Raw genomic sequence first — 16,815 nt, forward strand, 5'->3', positions numbered from 1 at the left:
CAGTGGTTAAGAGCACTGACTGCTCTTCTAGAGGTCCTGAGTTCAATTCCCAGCAACCACATGGTGGCTCACGACCATTTGTAATGGGATCTGATGTCCTCTTCTGGTGTATCTGAAGACAGCTACAATGTACTTACATATAATAAATAAATCTTAAACAGAAAAAAATGTATATTTACCTGACAAGGGTAATACTACAATCATGAAGTCGATTTTCCCAGGGTGAGGCTTATCCACTGCACTCAGGATTTGTTGACCCTGTGATGTTCCCAACTGTGGGAAACTCGACTGCATAATTTGAGGTAATGAGGACTCCATTCACCCTGTCTCCTGGAGAAAAGAATGCTTTTTTCTTGCAATTTGAACGTGTGTTCTTTTGGTGTAGCTGGTTATGTTCTAATTTTTATTGTACTAGAGATAGAACTAAAAGCCTCCCTCACATACTCTGGCTGTACTCAATGCTGAGCTCCATTCTTGGCCCCAGCTTTTTCTTTCTTCCTTCTTTGTGTGCCAGAGTGTGTTTGCTCAGCTGGGAGCATATGGGTGTGTGCATGTGTGCATGTGTGCATAGACATGCAGAAAGCATGTCATGTGCTTTCTGTTATCGTGGTCTACCTGACTTCCTTGATGTAGGGTCTCTCACTGAGCTAAAAGGTAACCATTTTTAAAGATTTATTTATTTATGTATTTATGTATATGATGAGTACACCATTGCTGTCTTCAGACACACCAGAAGAGGGTGTCAGAGCTCCTTTCAAATGGTTGTGAGCCACTATGCGGTTGCTGAGAATTGAACTCAGGACCTCTGGAAGAACTGTCAGTTCTCATAACCTCTGAGCCATCTCTCCAGCCCCCAAGGTAACTGTTTTTGGCTGGGCTGCTTAGCCAGCATGCTCTTGGGATCTTCCTGTCTGTACTCACTCCACTCCCATCATGGTGGAGTTACAGGCATGCACAGCCATATATATTTATATATATTTTAGATAACATGTAATATTTGTTATATATTTAATATGTTGTATATTATATAATTATATAGTTATATACTATATGCAGTACAGTATATATGATTTTATATACTATTATATATATATATTTATGTTACATATTTTAAAATTATATATTATATGTAACAGTTTATGTTCTTTAATGCTATAATGTGGTCTAATAGCCTTTTTCCATTATAAAATATGATTTATGATGGAAAATGTTAATGGAATGACACATTTTTAAAATTTTCATAGTAAATTTTCAAAGGTTATGCATATAATTTTATAGGAATTATTTCAATACTCATTTTACAAAATCAGAAATTCTAGGTACCAGTTGTGATTGTTTTTTTCTTGCCAAAATCCTCATTAACCTGTAAAAGTAGGGGGTTCAAGGACACAGCACCTGCCCCCCACACACACAATTGCTAATGCTCTAAAATGTTCTAAATAGTTGTAGGTTGAATCATAGCAATTACATTCTGTCATCTGTCTGTCTACCACGGGAATATTCCTTCACGTTAGTGTCGAGTATGTGGTTGCAATTCATTAGTAAGGTCTCTGAAGGAACGCTATGTGCTGTGTAATTACAGCATCCTTCCCAGACACTGTCCTTTTTGTAAAATGCTGCACGTGACTTCCTCCCCTTTCACCTTTGGAATTCTGGGTCAGGCACAGACTTTGGTCCTTAAAAATAAAGAGGCTGAAAGAGTGACCTCATCTTAGTTCCTATAATGTAATCACAGATCAAATAGCCATGATTCATAAACCAGCACAAAGGGTCCTTTGCTTCCCAGCAGACTCCAAGAAGGCCAGGACAATGACACTAAGAACCTCATTAGGAGCCTTGTTCTTGTTACCTTTCTCCTTCCAGAATATTAATAGCCTCAGAAAGTACTTTCTACAGTGTTTCCAAGTGGGGTGCCTAAAAATAACCTTGCTTCATACACACACACACACACACACACACACACACACACACACACACACACCGTGCCTCCCCTCTAGGAGAACCTCCAGAGTAAACAGAAGACCTCACCCCCTGCTAAATAATGGCAGTATGAACAGAGATCCGGTCCTCAGCTGCGAGCACCCGCTAACCGCACCTGCTAAACCTGCACCGGCACACAATTGCGGCAGAGCTGGTGTGAACCAAAGATCTGGTGCAAGAAACCAGCACTCACCACAGTGAATGCAATTTCTTTTCACCTTACAGGGTTTTGGAAATTTGCCCATCTGCATGGCAAAGACCCACCTTTCTCTGTCTCATGAACCTGACAAAAAGGGGGTGCCGAGGGACTTCATTCTGCCCATCAGTGATGTCCGAGCCAGCATCGGGGCTGGGTTCATTTACCCTTTGGTGGGAATGGTGAGTACAGGGCCTCAAAGCCTTTCCTCCTTTGTGTTGCAGTCACATCTTAACCACTCTCTGCCAACTCTACAAATCGCACAGCTGGGAGGAATTTACGATATTTACTGCTTTTATAAGCACTCACCCGCCAATAGCAGGGTGAAAACACACCTCTGCCGTCTAGGGCCAGGCCCTTGTAATTTCGGATCATGTATTCAGGATCCATAGAGGCACAAATCGAGTTTCCTTCTGGGACAGAGGAGAGAGTGAGTAGCCTCGAAAGCAGTCTGCTGACTCAGCAGCAGTGTGGCCCAGTGACCGAATTCACAAACCACCGTTGTCTCACACATACCGTATTGTGCTTCTGTGGGCAAATTGGAGCTGGCTGTTCACACTAGCCAGGACCTAACAGCCACCCCAGGAGCTGGGGGAATCAGCATCCTACCCCCTAGTTCCTTCCTCAACAGATCTTGCATGTCCCTTTGGGATGACATCACACATACTCCTTTAAGTAAAAAAACATAAGAAAAGCCAGTGGTGTTCACTTTTAATCCCAGGATTAAGGAGGCCGAGGCAGACGGATCCCTCTGAATCCAAGGCCAGTCAATCTAATCTACATACTGGGTGTATGTACGAATGTATAAGTGTGTGTGTGTGTGTGAGAGAGAGAGAGAGAGAGAGAGAGAGAGAGAGAAAGAGAGAAAGAGAGAGAGAGAGAGAGAGAGAGAGAGAGAGAGAGAGAGAGAGAATTGAGTGTAGGGTCAGGACATAGGAAATAAATCTCTTAGAAACATAGATGAAGACAGGGAGATGGTCCTGGGGGTAAATCTCCCACCCACCACCTCCATGGTCAGGCTAAGACCAAAGCTGTCCTGGAAAATCAGTGTGAACTCTTTACCGCCAGCCTGTTCCTGGGCCTGGCTCTTTGACTTCTGACCTGTAATAAATGAATGCATGCAATTGCCCTGGAGCAGCAGCAGCTAGCAGGGTTTCCTGGAGTGAGCCATCTGTGACATTATCACTACTCTCAGTTCCTCCTGCGGCTGCTCTCAGGGACAGAGGGAGTGTCCCTGCCTGCCTGCCTGCCTGCCTGCCTGCACCGTGGTGCAATCCTGAAACAATTAGGCCTAAGGTGTCAGGAAGGAAGGGAGGCCTGAAGAAAAGGGGGTCCAGGAAGGCAGGACACTGTCACTTGGAGGCAGTGACAAGCCTGCTCTCTGTGACAGTGCAGGAAGCCATATGCAATCGAGGCGAATTCCCCCAAGGAGGCCAGGATCTCCAAATAAGGGTGGAATTTACTTTCTTTGACTGCACTCTGGGCCCTACCACAGGCTGCCGGAATGGGAATGCCTCTAACGTTCATCATGCCTTTGAGAGACATTGTGGTAACTTCCTGATGGGATGACTAAGGAGAAGGAATGGGGTGAGGGGGCAGGGGGCAGGGGGCGACACAGGGGGAACTGACCCCTGCAGGTGGGAAAATTCTCCACAGAATGAATCAGTGTTACGCTTAGTCATTCCACATTCAGTTGCTATCAGGCATCTGAGATTCAAGGCCATTTACTTCGACCCCACCCTACCCCCTAGCCCCCTGCTCCGGGACCTCACCATCAGAACAGCTCTCTGTTCTTCAATAGAAATCAGTCGTTGATTCATTCATTCATTCACTTATTCAGCAAGTCATTGATACGTACTTACAGCATGCATGGGGAAGAAGCAGATCCCGTCCCTCCCTTGTGTGCCTCTGATAAAGACTCTGATAAATAAATGTCCAACATAGACAGAATGCTGTAGGCTTTAGAACACAGGGGCAGGGGCCCCTCTTGGTATGTCCCGAAGGGTGGCAAAAACCCTTCTGTAACTCTGCTACTGCATGAGTCTTGAAAGCAAAGAGTTCCAACATAAGCCAGGCCACTCGGGAGTAATAACCATGTTCAGTTTAACTGGTGCTGGGAAGTCACATGGAAAAACTCAAGAAAGGGGTCACTTCTTTGTCCCTTCCGAATGTTAGCTATACTTCCCTTTTTCACCTAGCTGTCCCGTGTATTTTTGTGTCCAAGCTATCACGTCACGTTCTATTTGGTAATTGCTTTCATTGGTGCTGGTTGACAACACTCACTTCCAACGGTCAGTATATCACCAGTGTGGAAGCTTCTCTGGCCCATGTCACCTCTCCAGGCTTTTCTATAGAAACTCCTTGGCTCACTGGCCAGAAGACTTTGCCTTGGGGGCTGGGGGGGCAGGGGGGGAGGCATTCTACGGTTTTTTTAGGGTGGCCAAGTATTTCTTCCCACAGTAACTTTCTATGTTCCTATGTAAAAATGAATTTCTGGGCTGGCAAGATGGCTCAGTGGATAAAGATGCTTACTGCCAAGCCTAACAGCATGAGTTCAATCCCAGGGTATGGTAGAAGGAGAGACCCTGCTACTAGAAGTTGTTCTCAGAACTCCACATGTACATGCACACACCCAGACACAAAATGAATTATTGTAAAAGAATTTAAGGGACACATTCCCATGTGTCCTTGCTTTTGGAATGTCATTACATATACATTTTTCCCCAACATATTACTGAAAAGTATGAAATAATGTAAGATGGTCAGCTGGTACAGCACACCACTCACCACCTCTTTTCCTAAGAAATAATTTTCCAAATGTACTTTTTTTTGTGGTGGGGGGGCAGAAGGAACAGATACTTTCTTATAATTTTTCCCAACCTCAAATTTTATAAACTACTCTGTTCCTTGGAGCTGGCAGTTTCTAATAGCTGACGAACCCAAGCGCCTGTACAACTTCTCAGAAAACAATCTCATGCTGAAAGAAAAAAAAACCAAATATATAGCAGGTGGTCTCTGTCCTATCACGTTGGTTCAGCCTTTAATTACTTAAAAAGCCTGTTTAATCACTTGGCATGAAATATTTTCTCTGTAAGCCACATATGGGAGGTGATGTTGGAACATAAATTCCTTGGAGAAAGGACCAGAAAGGCCATACCAAACCCTTAGCATGAAGCAGCATATATCACTTTTATAACATGAAAAATATGATAAACGGGGAGAGGATAAACCATAAGCATTTAGAACAATATTTAACTTGGGCCAAACACTTTCGGGAGAGTCAGAGTGTCCCAGTGTGGGATATGACCCCATGTCTCCGTCTTGCCTGTTTGGACTGCTGTTGGTGTCCTAGGGGTGGCCCGGTGCGTTCAAGCAAGGGGACCAAGCTAGAGTGGCCCCAAGAGAAGTGTTCTCTGAGGGTGGTATGTCTGAATCGGTTCAGTATTTTTTTGCAAATTAGTCCCGGGCCCTTCTTACATTCAGTGTCCGGGTAGAAAGGGGGCGATGGACTTCTTTCTTCTCAAAGAGCTTTCCTAAGCAGTGACACATTTTCAAAACAGCATGGAGAGGTATCCAACCACGCTTGAATTCTTAGCAGATGTCCATTTGAAGTTAGTGTTTTCTGTGACTGTTTTGCTTTGACACCACATCGAGGCTGCGAGCAAAGGCTCCAGAGGAATTTACAGTGTGAGTCCTTTCTCTACGGCTGGTTAGGGGCCCCTATACATCCCAGGTTAGTCTTGAGCTCACAATCCCCTGCCCCGGCCTTCTAAATGCTGCAATTATTTAAGTTACTATGCCTGGGAAGAATTCTTTTATTAAAACACCGTGGGGTTTAGGACATGCAGGCTGTTCTTTTTTTTTTTTTTCTTTTTGGTTGAGAATTTTGCCTAGAATCTTGGGCTCTAACAATCTTACAGTTCATCCAGAAGAGATTAAGCCTTCTAGTGGTATTTCCGGGGTAGTCTGCACCATATAGGGCATTTCTAAGGGCCACTGTCTAGAAGACTCATGAGGTAAACATACGCTAAGGCAGGGACATCCATGACACCCAGTCTGGCATTGTGGCTGTCCATCTGGTTCCTTCTGTCATCTAGTCCATGCCCTCTGTGCCCTGCCTAAAGAGAAGGTTAAAAAAGATGATTCTGTATGCATGTACACACTGTTTTTATTCTCTGCTTGAGTGGAGGAGTGAAGGCTGGACCTATCTCAAAGTGAAAGTCTCAGGAACAAAGAACTAAAAAATCAGCTTCAACTTGCTGTAGCTTTTGTCTCTGCTATGGGTGGCCAGATCTGGCTACTAGGTGCACCCCTGATGTCATTGCCTTAGCTGGCCCCCAGAAAGCAGGAAGCTGCCAGAGCCAGTGGGGGAATCAGTGACGGCATACCCAGCTGACACTGGGTGGAGACTTACTGGACCTGGTGCAAGGGGAGGGGGTGTAAAAACAGCAAGCCCAGGCCTCACCCTCCAGAGGCATGGCCAGTTTGTTCTTTCTCACGTTCCATTGAACTCTATTTTCCCCTCCTCGCACTCTAAGTATGTACTGAATGTAGAGCTGCCTGCTGGGCTGATTCAGGTCAGTGATGAAGTTCTTTCAGCATGCTGGGGTGCATCCCCACCCCCTCAGCTTCAGGACGCATGATTAGCAGAGCGCTTTCTAAGTTCCACTGCCCGTGAAGATGAAGCCATGCAGACCTTGCAGATTTCAATCAGAGGGATGGTTTGTGGCATTTTCCAAAGATTGACTTTTATTTACACAGTGTGAAAAATCAAATACTCCCCAAGCTGTGCTCTAAGTGAGGCGTACGAACCATAGTAAAGAGTTAATCTTCCACCAACCCAGGTTGTCCATCAGGGGAGCTCAGGGCATAGTACTTCCTGCAAAATCACCTGCACCCCTCTCCCCTGTCTCCTGCCTCATAGATGAGTGGAGGAACTCTCAGCCTGCTTCACAAAAGTCTCAACAAAACATCTTCCCCTCTCTGGTGCCCCCAGCTCCTGGCATCTATACCCGAGTTTGAAATGAATCAGCTACTGCTCTGGCTTGATCCCTATGACCTCTAGCCCCTGGCTGAGCCCTTGGCAGGTCCCTCCTTTTCCCTACCCTTCAAGGTTTCACTTCCCTATCTGAAGATCAGAATTTCCTGCTTTCCCTCAGACACGGCCCTTGCATCAGCTGCTTCCTCTTGACGTGGTGTACTGACAGGGTGTTCTCTGCCTGCATGGCAGCATGCCTCCTTCCGGGAAATCCCAGGTGTCTGGCCAGAAACAAAGGAGACCTTCCCGTCTTTTCAGCATGGTATGTCCAAGGGAGAGGAAGGTGACTGGTGTCCTCAGTTTCCAAAAACTATTAACCAAAAAGAGGAGAAAGCTCTGTGACTCATTGTGATTAAAGTAACTGTGAATAAGTAGAGTTACTTTAAATGACAGCAGTTCCCTTGTTACCTGTGCATGGTGGCACATCCCAGCACTTAGGAGCAGGAGTGGGGAGACAATAGAATCATGAGTTCAAAGCCAACCTGGACTGTGGGGGAATAGAGAGAGGAGAAGGAAGATGATTCCTCCTTTTGAGTGGCAGACTTCCCTTTCTGTGATGCGTGGAATCCAGCCTTATACATGCTCGCCCAGCCTTCTCCCATTGAACTGTAATCCCATAATGGAGTTGAACATTTGTTCTTTTGCTTTCTGCCTATGTGGCTACTCTCTGCCCACCCTGCAATCAGCTTGATGAACCTATTGTTTTCCCTAGTGATTGATATGATCTAATTCCGTTCTCTCCCACCTCCACATACAGCCTCCTTGTTTTCATTCCCCAGGGTTTGGGGTTGGATTCCAGGCATAGGAATGTTAGCAAAAATATACCCTCGTTCATGCGAGTGCCTGAGAGACACCCATCAAGTCATCTTGCTTCCGGGATTTGTCATAGTCTGTGTCTCTTTATCACACTTCCTTACTCACAGACTTTGCCAAGAAGCCTCTAATCAGAAGCAGGAGGCTGGTGGGGGGAGGGGGCATTTATGCAAATGAAATAAAATTAAAGCCAAAAATGCCAATGTTGCAAAAAATAATAGGCCACCCTCAGAGCCTTCCGGAGGGCTCAGTGGGAAGAATGAATGAAAACGAAAAGATAAACTCGTAGGAAAATATCCTTCTGTAAAACTTGGATGATGGTAAGTGGAGAAATTTAACTGATCGAATCTGGAATTCATGGCCTTTTACAAGCTGAACTGAGTATGTGTCTGTTAAATGGTCGGTTGAATAGGAAATGCACTAAACCCACTAAACCACTCTTGCTGCCTTCTCTGATGATCACTGAACGTACAGAGCGTTTTATTTGGCCTAGCTCAACTCAGTGATGGGAAATCAAAGGACAACTATAAATGGGTTTAGGAAAATAATTTATATCAGTTTAAATGATCAGGACTATAGAAGACCCAGAACAAATTGAGAACCTCTTCACTAGCCCCTTGTAAGAACTTACAAAGTAGTCACATGAATGCTTCCCGGGTCATCCATTAGTAAAGGTACTCGAGTTGGCTAAAAAAGAAACTGAGGGCTGGGAGTTTTAGACACTGCACCATTGTGATGTCACTCCAGTTGAGACTGGGCACTCCCTCTCCTAGCATCAGTTGTGGGGAGTAGGATAGCACCCATGTCTGTTTGTACCTCCCAACATTCACCTTTCATTTTCCAAACATATCTGTTTCTCCGCGAAATACAAAGCTACTGCAGCTCCCAAGACTTTCCCAGGATGAGAGTGAGAGTGGCAGCCTTGGGGAAATGCTGTGAGAATGCTTGTTCTCCGAATGCTCCATTTCTCTGGCAAGCACACACATTCGTTCCTCCCGCTACACCCAGATGAAGCATGTTACATGTGCTTCCCTTGGGTAAGCTCTTAGTCTACCAGATCACCTTACCCAGTGTCTCCTGTTAATCCAAGCCCGATCCCCCGCCTCCCCACCCCCCTGCCCCACCCCCATTCGTCTCTTGGTTTCAGCTCTGTGCACCTTGCTGCAGTGAGACACTCCATGTAGGACCATAACTTCACGGTGGATGAGGGAGCCTTTAGGAGCCTTCTGCCTTGATGATCTCACCAGCACTGCAATCCTGAGTTCAAAACAGTCTATAATAGTCTAACTAAGGAGTTAGGAGTACAGGATTATGGGGGTTCACAAATCCTATCTGTCCTGGTACTCCTCACCCAACTAAGTGTTGCCATAAAACCAGGTCCAAATTCATGAGCCTTACTGATGTGTTCAAACAGGAAGCTACATATCAGGGATCCCACTATAGAGGAAGAAGCAAAGTGAAGTATGCTGTCATCCTGCTTCTAAAATAAACACTGACCAGCTATGAGTATGTGCATGACAAGTTCAAAACCAGGGAATACCAAGTACAACTCCATCCTGTAATTCTATTTTGAGACTGTCTACCTATAGATCTTGTTAAATGCTATAGGATGAGGCTCAGATACTTGTGATTGGGCCTCTGAATGACTGGCCGACTAAAACCATTGTTCTACTACGCTCTTCCTAGCTTCACTTAGTCTGCTAGGATGACTTAGAACTGGGGGTCATGCCCGACTGCTAGGGGTCATGTTCTGATTGCTGTGAATGAGATGGGTGAAGACGAGATGAGTCAGGTGCTGTCTGGAAGGGCCTTGACTGCTGGAGCATCTGTTCCTATGGTATTCACCATGCTCAAAGTCTTCCAAGTTTATTCTAGAGTGCATGTAGTGATCAATCCCCATCCTGCCTTTCCTAGAGGTACATGGGTGGATGGGACTAGAGGTTCCAGTCTAGCCCCCACCTCTTTTCTAGTGATGGGGACCAACTCATGCCAATATTCTACAACTGAGCTCCACGCCTGCCTTACGGTCCTGTTACTGTCTGTTTCCTAAGCAGGTTCATGTCTGCCCACATTCCAGAAATTTTATCCTTAAGAGAACAATTGTAGGTAAAGAGAAGGTTAGAAGAGATGGGAGCCCTTCAACTCAAATCTACCTCCTCTGAGATGGAGTTTAGAGATATTTATGGCATTAAGAACCAGAGTGTGGGGCCTGGAGAGATAGCTCAGCAGTTAAGAGCACTGGCTGCTCTACCTGAGGACCCAGGTTCAGTTCCCAGCAACCACATGGCAACTCACAAGTGTCTGTTAATCCAAGAACTGACATTATCATACAGACATGCATGCAGGCAAAACACCAATACATGTAACATAAAGATAAATAAATTAAAAAAACTAGGGAATGTGCTGAGACACAGAGAACGGTGGTCAGAGGGAGGAGAATGTAACCCAACTCTTGAGTGGTACATTAGCATTCACTCCAGTCGAAGCTTGCCCTCTGGCATCAGTAAGTTACCCATGGAGCCCTTTTTATGGGACCAGTAAAGGGGAGGCAATGTTTCAGCCAGTATTCTAATTGAAAGTCAGTGTTACCGAGGTGAGTGTGAACCTGGACCATTGCCTATGGCATTGTTGCCCGGGACCTGCTAAGGTTGTCTAGGAATTTCAAATGTAGAGAAGTGCTTTTGATTTTTGAGTTTGAATTTGATGTCTCAGGCCTCTTACAAGAGGAAAAAAAAATGTGAATTTTCCTATAGCGAGTTGGCTCCATAGCATTTGATTTTCCTTGTGACCAGACCCTTCTTATGCCTCTCTAGGAACCCCAGTGCGGTTGCCTTGTTAACATGAGAGCGGTGTTAATGGAAAGACATTGTTATGGATATTAGAACTAATAAAAAATGTTCTCGTCACTCTGGAAATTCCATGGGTTTTAGGAGCCCTCAGGACTGCAACTGAGGAGAACCACCAAATATGTATAAGCATTCTCACTTCCATGGGTGGAAGATACTGGGGGTGAGGGGGTTCTTTTGTTTGTTCATTGTTAGTGTTTGTGCTGAACATGCATAAACATTTTCTCTTATCCTTCCCTAAACAGCACAGAATAGCAACTGTCTAGACCTTTTTTACATTGCTATAAATATTGTAAGGAATTTAGAAATAGGCTCTATTTATGTAGGGGAGGATCTTGTAGGTTATCTGTAAGTCCAACAGCATTTCACAGACAGAACTTATGCACCTGTGGACTTTGGTATCCATAAGTAGGGATCGCATCCCAGGAACCAGTCTCCTGCAGATACCGTGGGATGCCTGTATTCATACAGTACCCCACGCACCAAAATGGGACCCTGAGCATTACACCTTTCTGTCTGTAATTTGTGTCAATGCGTTCATTGCATTAGTTATTTCAGACTTTTTTTTTTACTATCAACGTGTCTATGTGAGCATATGTGTTCATTGTGTTTTGTGTTGCAGTGTGTGTGTTGGGGGACGGGGGGTACATGCTCGTGAGTATGCATAGACCTCACTACCTGAGAAGCTGGCAAGGCTGGCTGGCCTGCGCATTCTCAAACTCCCCTATGTCACATGCACAACCAGTGATCGGAACAGCAGCCGTGTCTGGCCTTCACAGATGTGCTACAGATTCTAACTCAGAGCTGCTCATTCACCGTAGACCAGAAGCCTCGAAAGTTGTCTCAGACTATATCAACACCAATTAGTAGAGCTGTCAGTGTCCATGAAGATGACGCATCTTCTGGCTGAGGCCCTTCTCAGTAGGCCTGCTCTGTACAATGATACATTTTAATTTCCCATTCTCAACTCTCTAGCTGTGATGAAGGCCAGCCCAAAGCCACTGGAACACTAACCTGGTTCTCCATCAATTCTATTTAAAGGGGTCCCAAGGGCTGAGAGATCAAAGCCATAGTCACAATGGCAGATGACAACTTCTCTCCCCTGCCTGTGTTTATAGAAAGCAGTGCACATTTCTCCCACTTTGTTCATCTTTTTTTCTTTAAAGATTTATTTCATGTATGTGGGTACACTGTAGCTGTCTTCAGACACACCAGAAGAGGGCACCAGATCCCACTCCACATGATTGTGAGCCACCATGTGGTTGATGGGAATTGAACTCAGGACCTCTGGAAGAAGTCAGAGCTCTTAACCCCTGAGCCATCTCTCCAGCCCAAGGTCACTCATCTTTAAGAGACAAGTTTTACCTCTCATTCCAGGCAGGAAGGCCTCAAGGCCAACCTGAGCTACATTAGCTACACTGTGACCGCCCATCTCCAAAAAACAAGGGGCAAGTCTATTGTGACCTGATTTGTAGTGTGTCTTCTACAAGGACTCACCCCCTCAGTCCTCTCCACTGAGAGAGCATTGAGCATAGCTCCCAAGCCCATGAGGTCATTGATGTTCCTTCCCAAGTTACTGAGTGCCTTCCATACAAATCAAAGTCGTTGCACGGGTAGCTATAAGTTCTTCACTATTTAGTGTCCTTGTAACTGATTCCCCCCAAAGCTGTTTGACACTGGAGTCTGTTTTCATTTTGATGTTTGTCATAAGGAGTGGAATGTACTTCTGTTTGAGGGTTGGGAACATTTTGGCAGGGAGAGAGAAGAGAAACTGCACCCCACACGACGAAGGGAATCCCTTTCCGCTTTTATAGAAGATCCTGGTTTTTCTTTTGAGGCATAAGCTGGAAGCTTGTGTCTTTGGGGTAGGAAGGATTTCAGGAAAAAAAATCCACTACTGGGGCTATGCTGCTAGAAAAAAGAGGAATCTGTTCTGTGCAGGAAAACAGAAGTGGCTTTCCCAACCAGAACTTCAGAGTTCTTTTCCTTGGGCAGTAAGTAGTTAATGGCATATTACAACCACGGTGGGGAATGTTGGCAGCACTTTTTGTAAAATATGCCCATAAATCCTCCCCCAAAACTCCTGAGATCACAGATCCAAGCTGAAGACAGTGATGGAGCGGTGGTGCAGTTCATGTGAAGTGCACTGGTCCACTTAGCAAGCTGGGACAGCCAACTCCCCATCCTCCCTTCCCCCCATCATCAGTATACAGCCTCAGCTCCCTGTACAGTTCCTCTCAGCAAAGACTGCCTGCTATAGTTGAGTGAATCCTGAGGTCTGCCGTGGAAGTGAGCTTGCTTGCTTTGAATCCTTTTTTTATTTATTTTCAGTGTGTGTTGATGGGTAGGACACACATGTACTACAGTACCGTGTGGAAGCCAAAGACAATTTTAGAGAGCCAGTAGTTCTCTCTTCCACCTTTGGTTCTGGGGTTGAGTCAGGTCATCGAGCTTATGGAAAACACTGAACTATTTCAGCAGCTCCCCTAGATCTTTACTCAACCCATGAGTTTGCTCTCTTTCTGGCTCCAAAAGAATCCCTTTTTTCACAAATATAATATATAACTTTTTCCAGATAGTTTCCAGCCAGAAATTATTGTTTTTAAATATATCTTATGCTGGAGAGATGGCTCAGTGGTTAAGAGCCCCGACTGCTCTTCCAGAGGTCCTGAGTTCAATCCCCAGCAACCACATGGTGGCTCACAACCATCTGTAATGGGATCCGATGCCCTCTTCTGGTGTGTCTGAAGACAGCTACAGTGTACTTAAATATATCTTATGATTCCATGTCTAAAATGTGTTATGACTTAGAAAACAAATTTGTGCATAGGGAGCTAGGGATAAGGTTTCATGGTATAAGAATGCATTCAAGTAGCCAGGTGCAATGGTACACACCCTTAATCCCAGCACTCAAAGGTCTGTAGGCAGGCCTACATAGCACATTATGGCCTTGACAGAGCTACACAGTGAGACTCTGGTTTTTTGTTTGTTTGTTTTGTTGGTTTTTTGGTTTTTGTTGGGTTTTTTGTTTTTTTTTAAGATATATATATATATATATATATATATATATATATATATATATATATATATATATATGCTGTTGCTATCTTCAGACACACCAGAAGAGGCATTGGATCCCATTACAGATGGTTTGAGCCACCATGTGGTTGCTAGGAATTGAACTCTGGACCTTTGGAAGAGCAATCAGTGCTCTTACAGTGCTCTTAACTGCTGGGCCATCTCTCCAGCCCAAGGCTCTGGCTCAGTGGTTGGGAGCACTCACTGCTCTTCCAGAGGTCCTGAGTTCAATTCTCAGCAACCACATGGTGGCTCATGACCATCTACAATGGGATATAATGTCCTCTTCTGGCACATAGATGCACATGTGAGTAGAGTATTTATGTATATCCAATAAATAAAATAAATCTTTAAAAGGCAATGGATGTGTAGAAGCAAGCTCAGGAATTTGCCTAGCATCAAAGAGACCCATCTCATCAATGCATCCTGGAAAAGGGGCATAGAAAAAAAGGGGAAGAGAATAAAGGGATGCTTAAACCAATCGCAATAAAAAACTATCATCAGAGCTAATGTTTAGTGAGCACTTGCATGTGTCAGGCAGTGCTCAGAGCTGTTTGTGTGTACTGACTCTTTTGCTTTCCCAGTGTCCTTTCAGAAGAATCACACACACTGCTATGAAAGCCCAGAGGACTTAAGTCTCTTACCCAGCCATAGATGGCAAGTGGTAGGTCAGGATCCATCACTGTCTTTCCTTCTTAGAAATGTCCTGCTGCTAGGTATATGGTCCTATTTTCTGTGGGTTAGTGAAATTAAACTTTGCTTCTGCCAACCAGTTAGAAAGGGCAGCTTCAAACTATTTGCCCATTATGTGGGTAGGCGATGGCAAAACCTTTGTGCCTAGCATACAGTATTTCCATACTAATTAGTGAAATGGGCCAGCAAGTTGGCTCGGCAGGTAAAAGTGCTTGGCACACCAGCCTGAAGACTTGAGTTTTGATTCCTGGACCCCTCAATAGGAGAGAACTGACTCCTGAAAGCTGTCCTTTGACCTCTACAGAGTCAAATGCCTTTAAAGGTCAGGGGAGATGGCTCAGCCAGCCAACTACTTGCCAGTCAAGCTTGAAGACCTGAGTTCAAACCTCGGGAGCTCACATAATAAAGTGAGCATCGCAGAGCTCACCTGGAACCCCAGCCTGCACTGAAGGAACAGATCCCTAGAGTTCAACAGGTAGCCTCGACAAACCAGTGAGTTCCATATTCAGTGAGAGGCATTATCTCAAAATAAGGTGGTGAGCAACTGAGGAGGACACTCAGTATCGCCCTCTAGCTTCACACGTGTACCACAGACAGTCACACAAATAAATTTCATTGTGAGAGAGGCTTTCCCAAACTCTTAGTTGAGCCCTCCCTAACCCCCTTTCAGGGACTGACATCTGAAAAATGAGAAGGTGACTTACAAATGGCAGTGGCACTTCCAAACCCTTTTACACCAAAGAGACAGATTCTCCTCACCAAGGAAAACATCTATACATACACAGTGAGATGGCACTCTGTCCTGCCTCCTCTCTTCACAGTAAATTAAGACATGCCAGGGAACCGTCACATTATGAGGACAGCTGGACACAGGATGTTAATTTCGCTGTGTGTCAGGCACAGCCTGTGGCGTATTTATAATGAGCTGAGGTGAAACCTCTTGTCTCAGTTCATTTCCATATGTAATAAGAGCAGGCCTAGCCAATCTCCCACATTAATTGAATGAAATAAATAGCTTTTTGCTGCAAAAAAAAAAAAAGTAAGACTGGGGAAGGAGGGCTGGAGAAATGGTTCAGCGTTTAAGAATACCCACTGCTCTTCTAGAGGTCCTGAGTTCAATTCCCAGCAACCCTATGGTGGCTCACATGGGATCTGTAATGAGATCCGATGCTCTCTTTGGGTGTGTCTGAAGACAACTACAGTGTATTCATATACATATAAATAAATATTTCTTTGGGGAAAAAAAATAGTGGGGAAGGACTATGGCAGGAACCAGCATGAGTGGCACCAGAACTTGGAACAGAGCAGCTGGTGAGGACACCAATGGCTTGTATTTTACATAGCCTGCACTCCCAGTCTTCCGAAAGTATAGAAACATGATTCATTTTGTTTTAGAGATGCCCTGCCAGTGACAGCCAACCAAAATCATGACTTGCCTGACATGTTTGCAGTTTTCTGCAGGCTGGATGACTCTGTGTGTCTACAGAGTCTCATGGATCCCACAGGATATCATGAAAAGAATTATTTATAGGCATACATATAATTTGCCTTTGTGAGAAAGGAGAGAAATGACTCAGGTGTGCCCTCCCTTAACCCCATGCCCTTAATGCCCCACCCCCTTGCCACACTTGTAGTGAGGCCATGGTTTTCCTCTTTGGAGAACACCTGTCCCCACCTGAATATCTTGGCCTGCAACTGTTTAGTACATCCCTACTGTCCTCCCAAGATAAGTGTGTGTGTGTGTGTGTGTGTGTGTGTGTGTGTGTGTGTGTGTGTGTGTGTATTTCCTCTATACTTTTCCTTAGTCACCACTTCCTGACCCTCAAACTATTATTCTCTCTAGCGGTAAGCACATTGTGAGACTCAAGGCAATAGTATCTTAGGCTTAGTGTCCACCTCTGTGTAGCTGATACCTTCATTCCTGGGTACGCTGATGCCCTTCCACTCCACTTCTGTTTTGTGCTTCTGTAATTCTGAACTAGATGTAATTGGTATTATTATAAAATTAAACTATAAACGTTGGTGGGTATTGGGGCTTTGGTTTTGCTGTTGCTTTTTGTGACGTTGACAACCTCTTGAACAGAAAATGCTAGAGTTTTGTGCGTCCCATTTTGTTGAGTAAATTCCCCTATTGAAAACTCTCCACAGTGGGATACTGTTGCTACCTGGGC

At 44.9% G+C, this 16,815-nt stretch overlaps 1 protein-coding gene and 1 non-coding gene across 2 annotated transcripts in view; both read left to right on the forward strand.

Moving 5' to 3' along the window:
• The window catches only part of Mthfd1l (methylenetetrahydrofolate dehydrogenase (NADP+ dependent) 1-like), a 188,890-nt gene that overhangs the window by 142,455 nt on the left and 29,620 nt on the right, over window positions 1–16,815 (forward strand). Inside the window, exon 26 of the mRNA NM_001108462.2 lies at window positions 2,206–2,358. Coding sequence (NP_001101932.2) covers window positions 2,206–2,358 — 153 coding nt within the window. The remainder of the gene's footprint in view (window positions 1–2,205; window positions 2,359–16,815) is intronic.
• On the forward strand, window positions 172–333 carry LOC120100178 (U1 spliceosomal RNA). Its single transcript, XR_005499969.1, has one exon. It is a non-coding gene; the product is annotated as a U1 spliceosomal RNA (small nuclear RNA).

The sequence above is a fragment of the Rattus norvegicus genome, chromosome 1 (assembly GCF_036323735.1).
Source record: "Rattus norvegicus strain BN/NHsdMcwi chromosome 1, GRCr8, whole genome shotgun sequence".
In the NCBI taxonomy this organism is placed as follows: domain Eukaryota; kingdom Metazoa; phylum Chordata; class Mammalia; order Rodentia; family Muridae; genus Rattus; species Rattus norvegicus.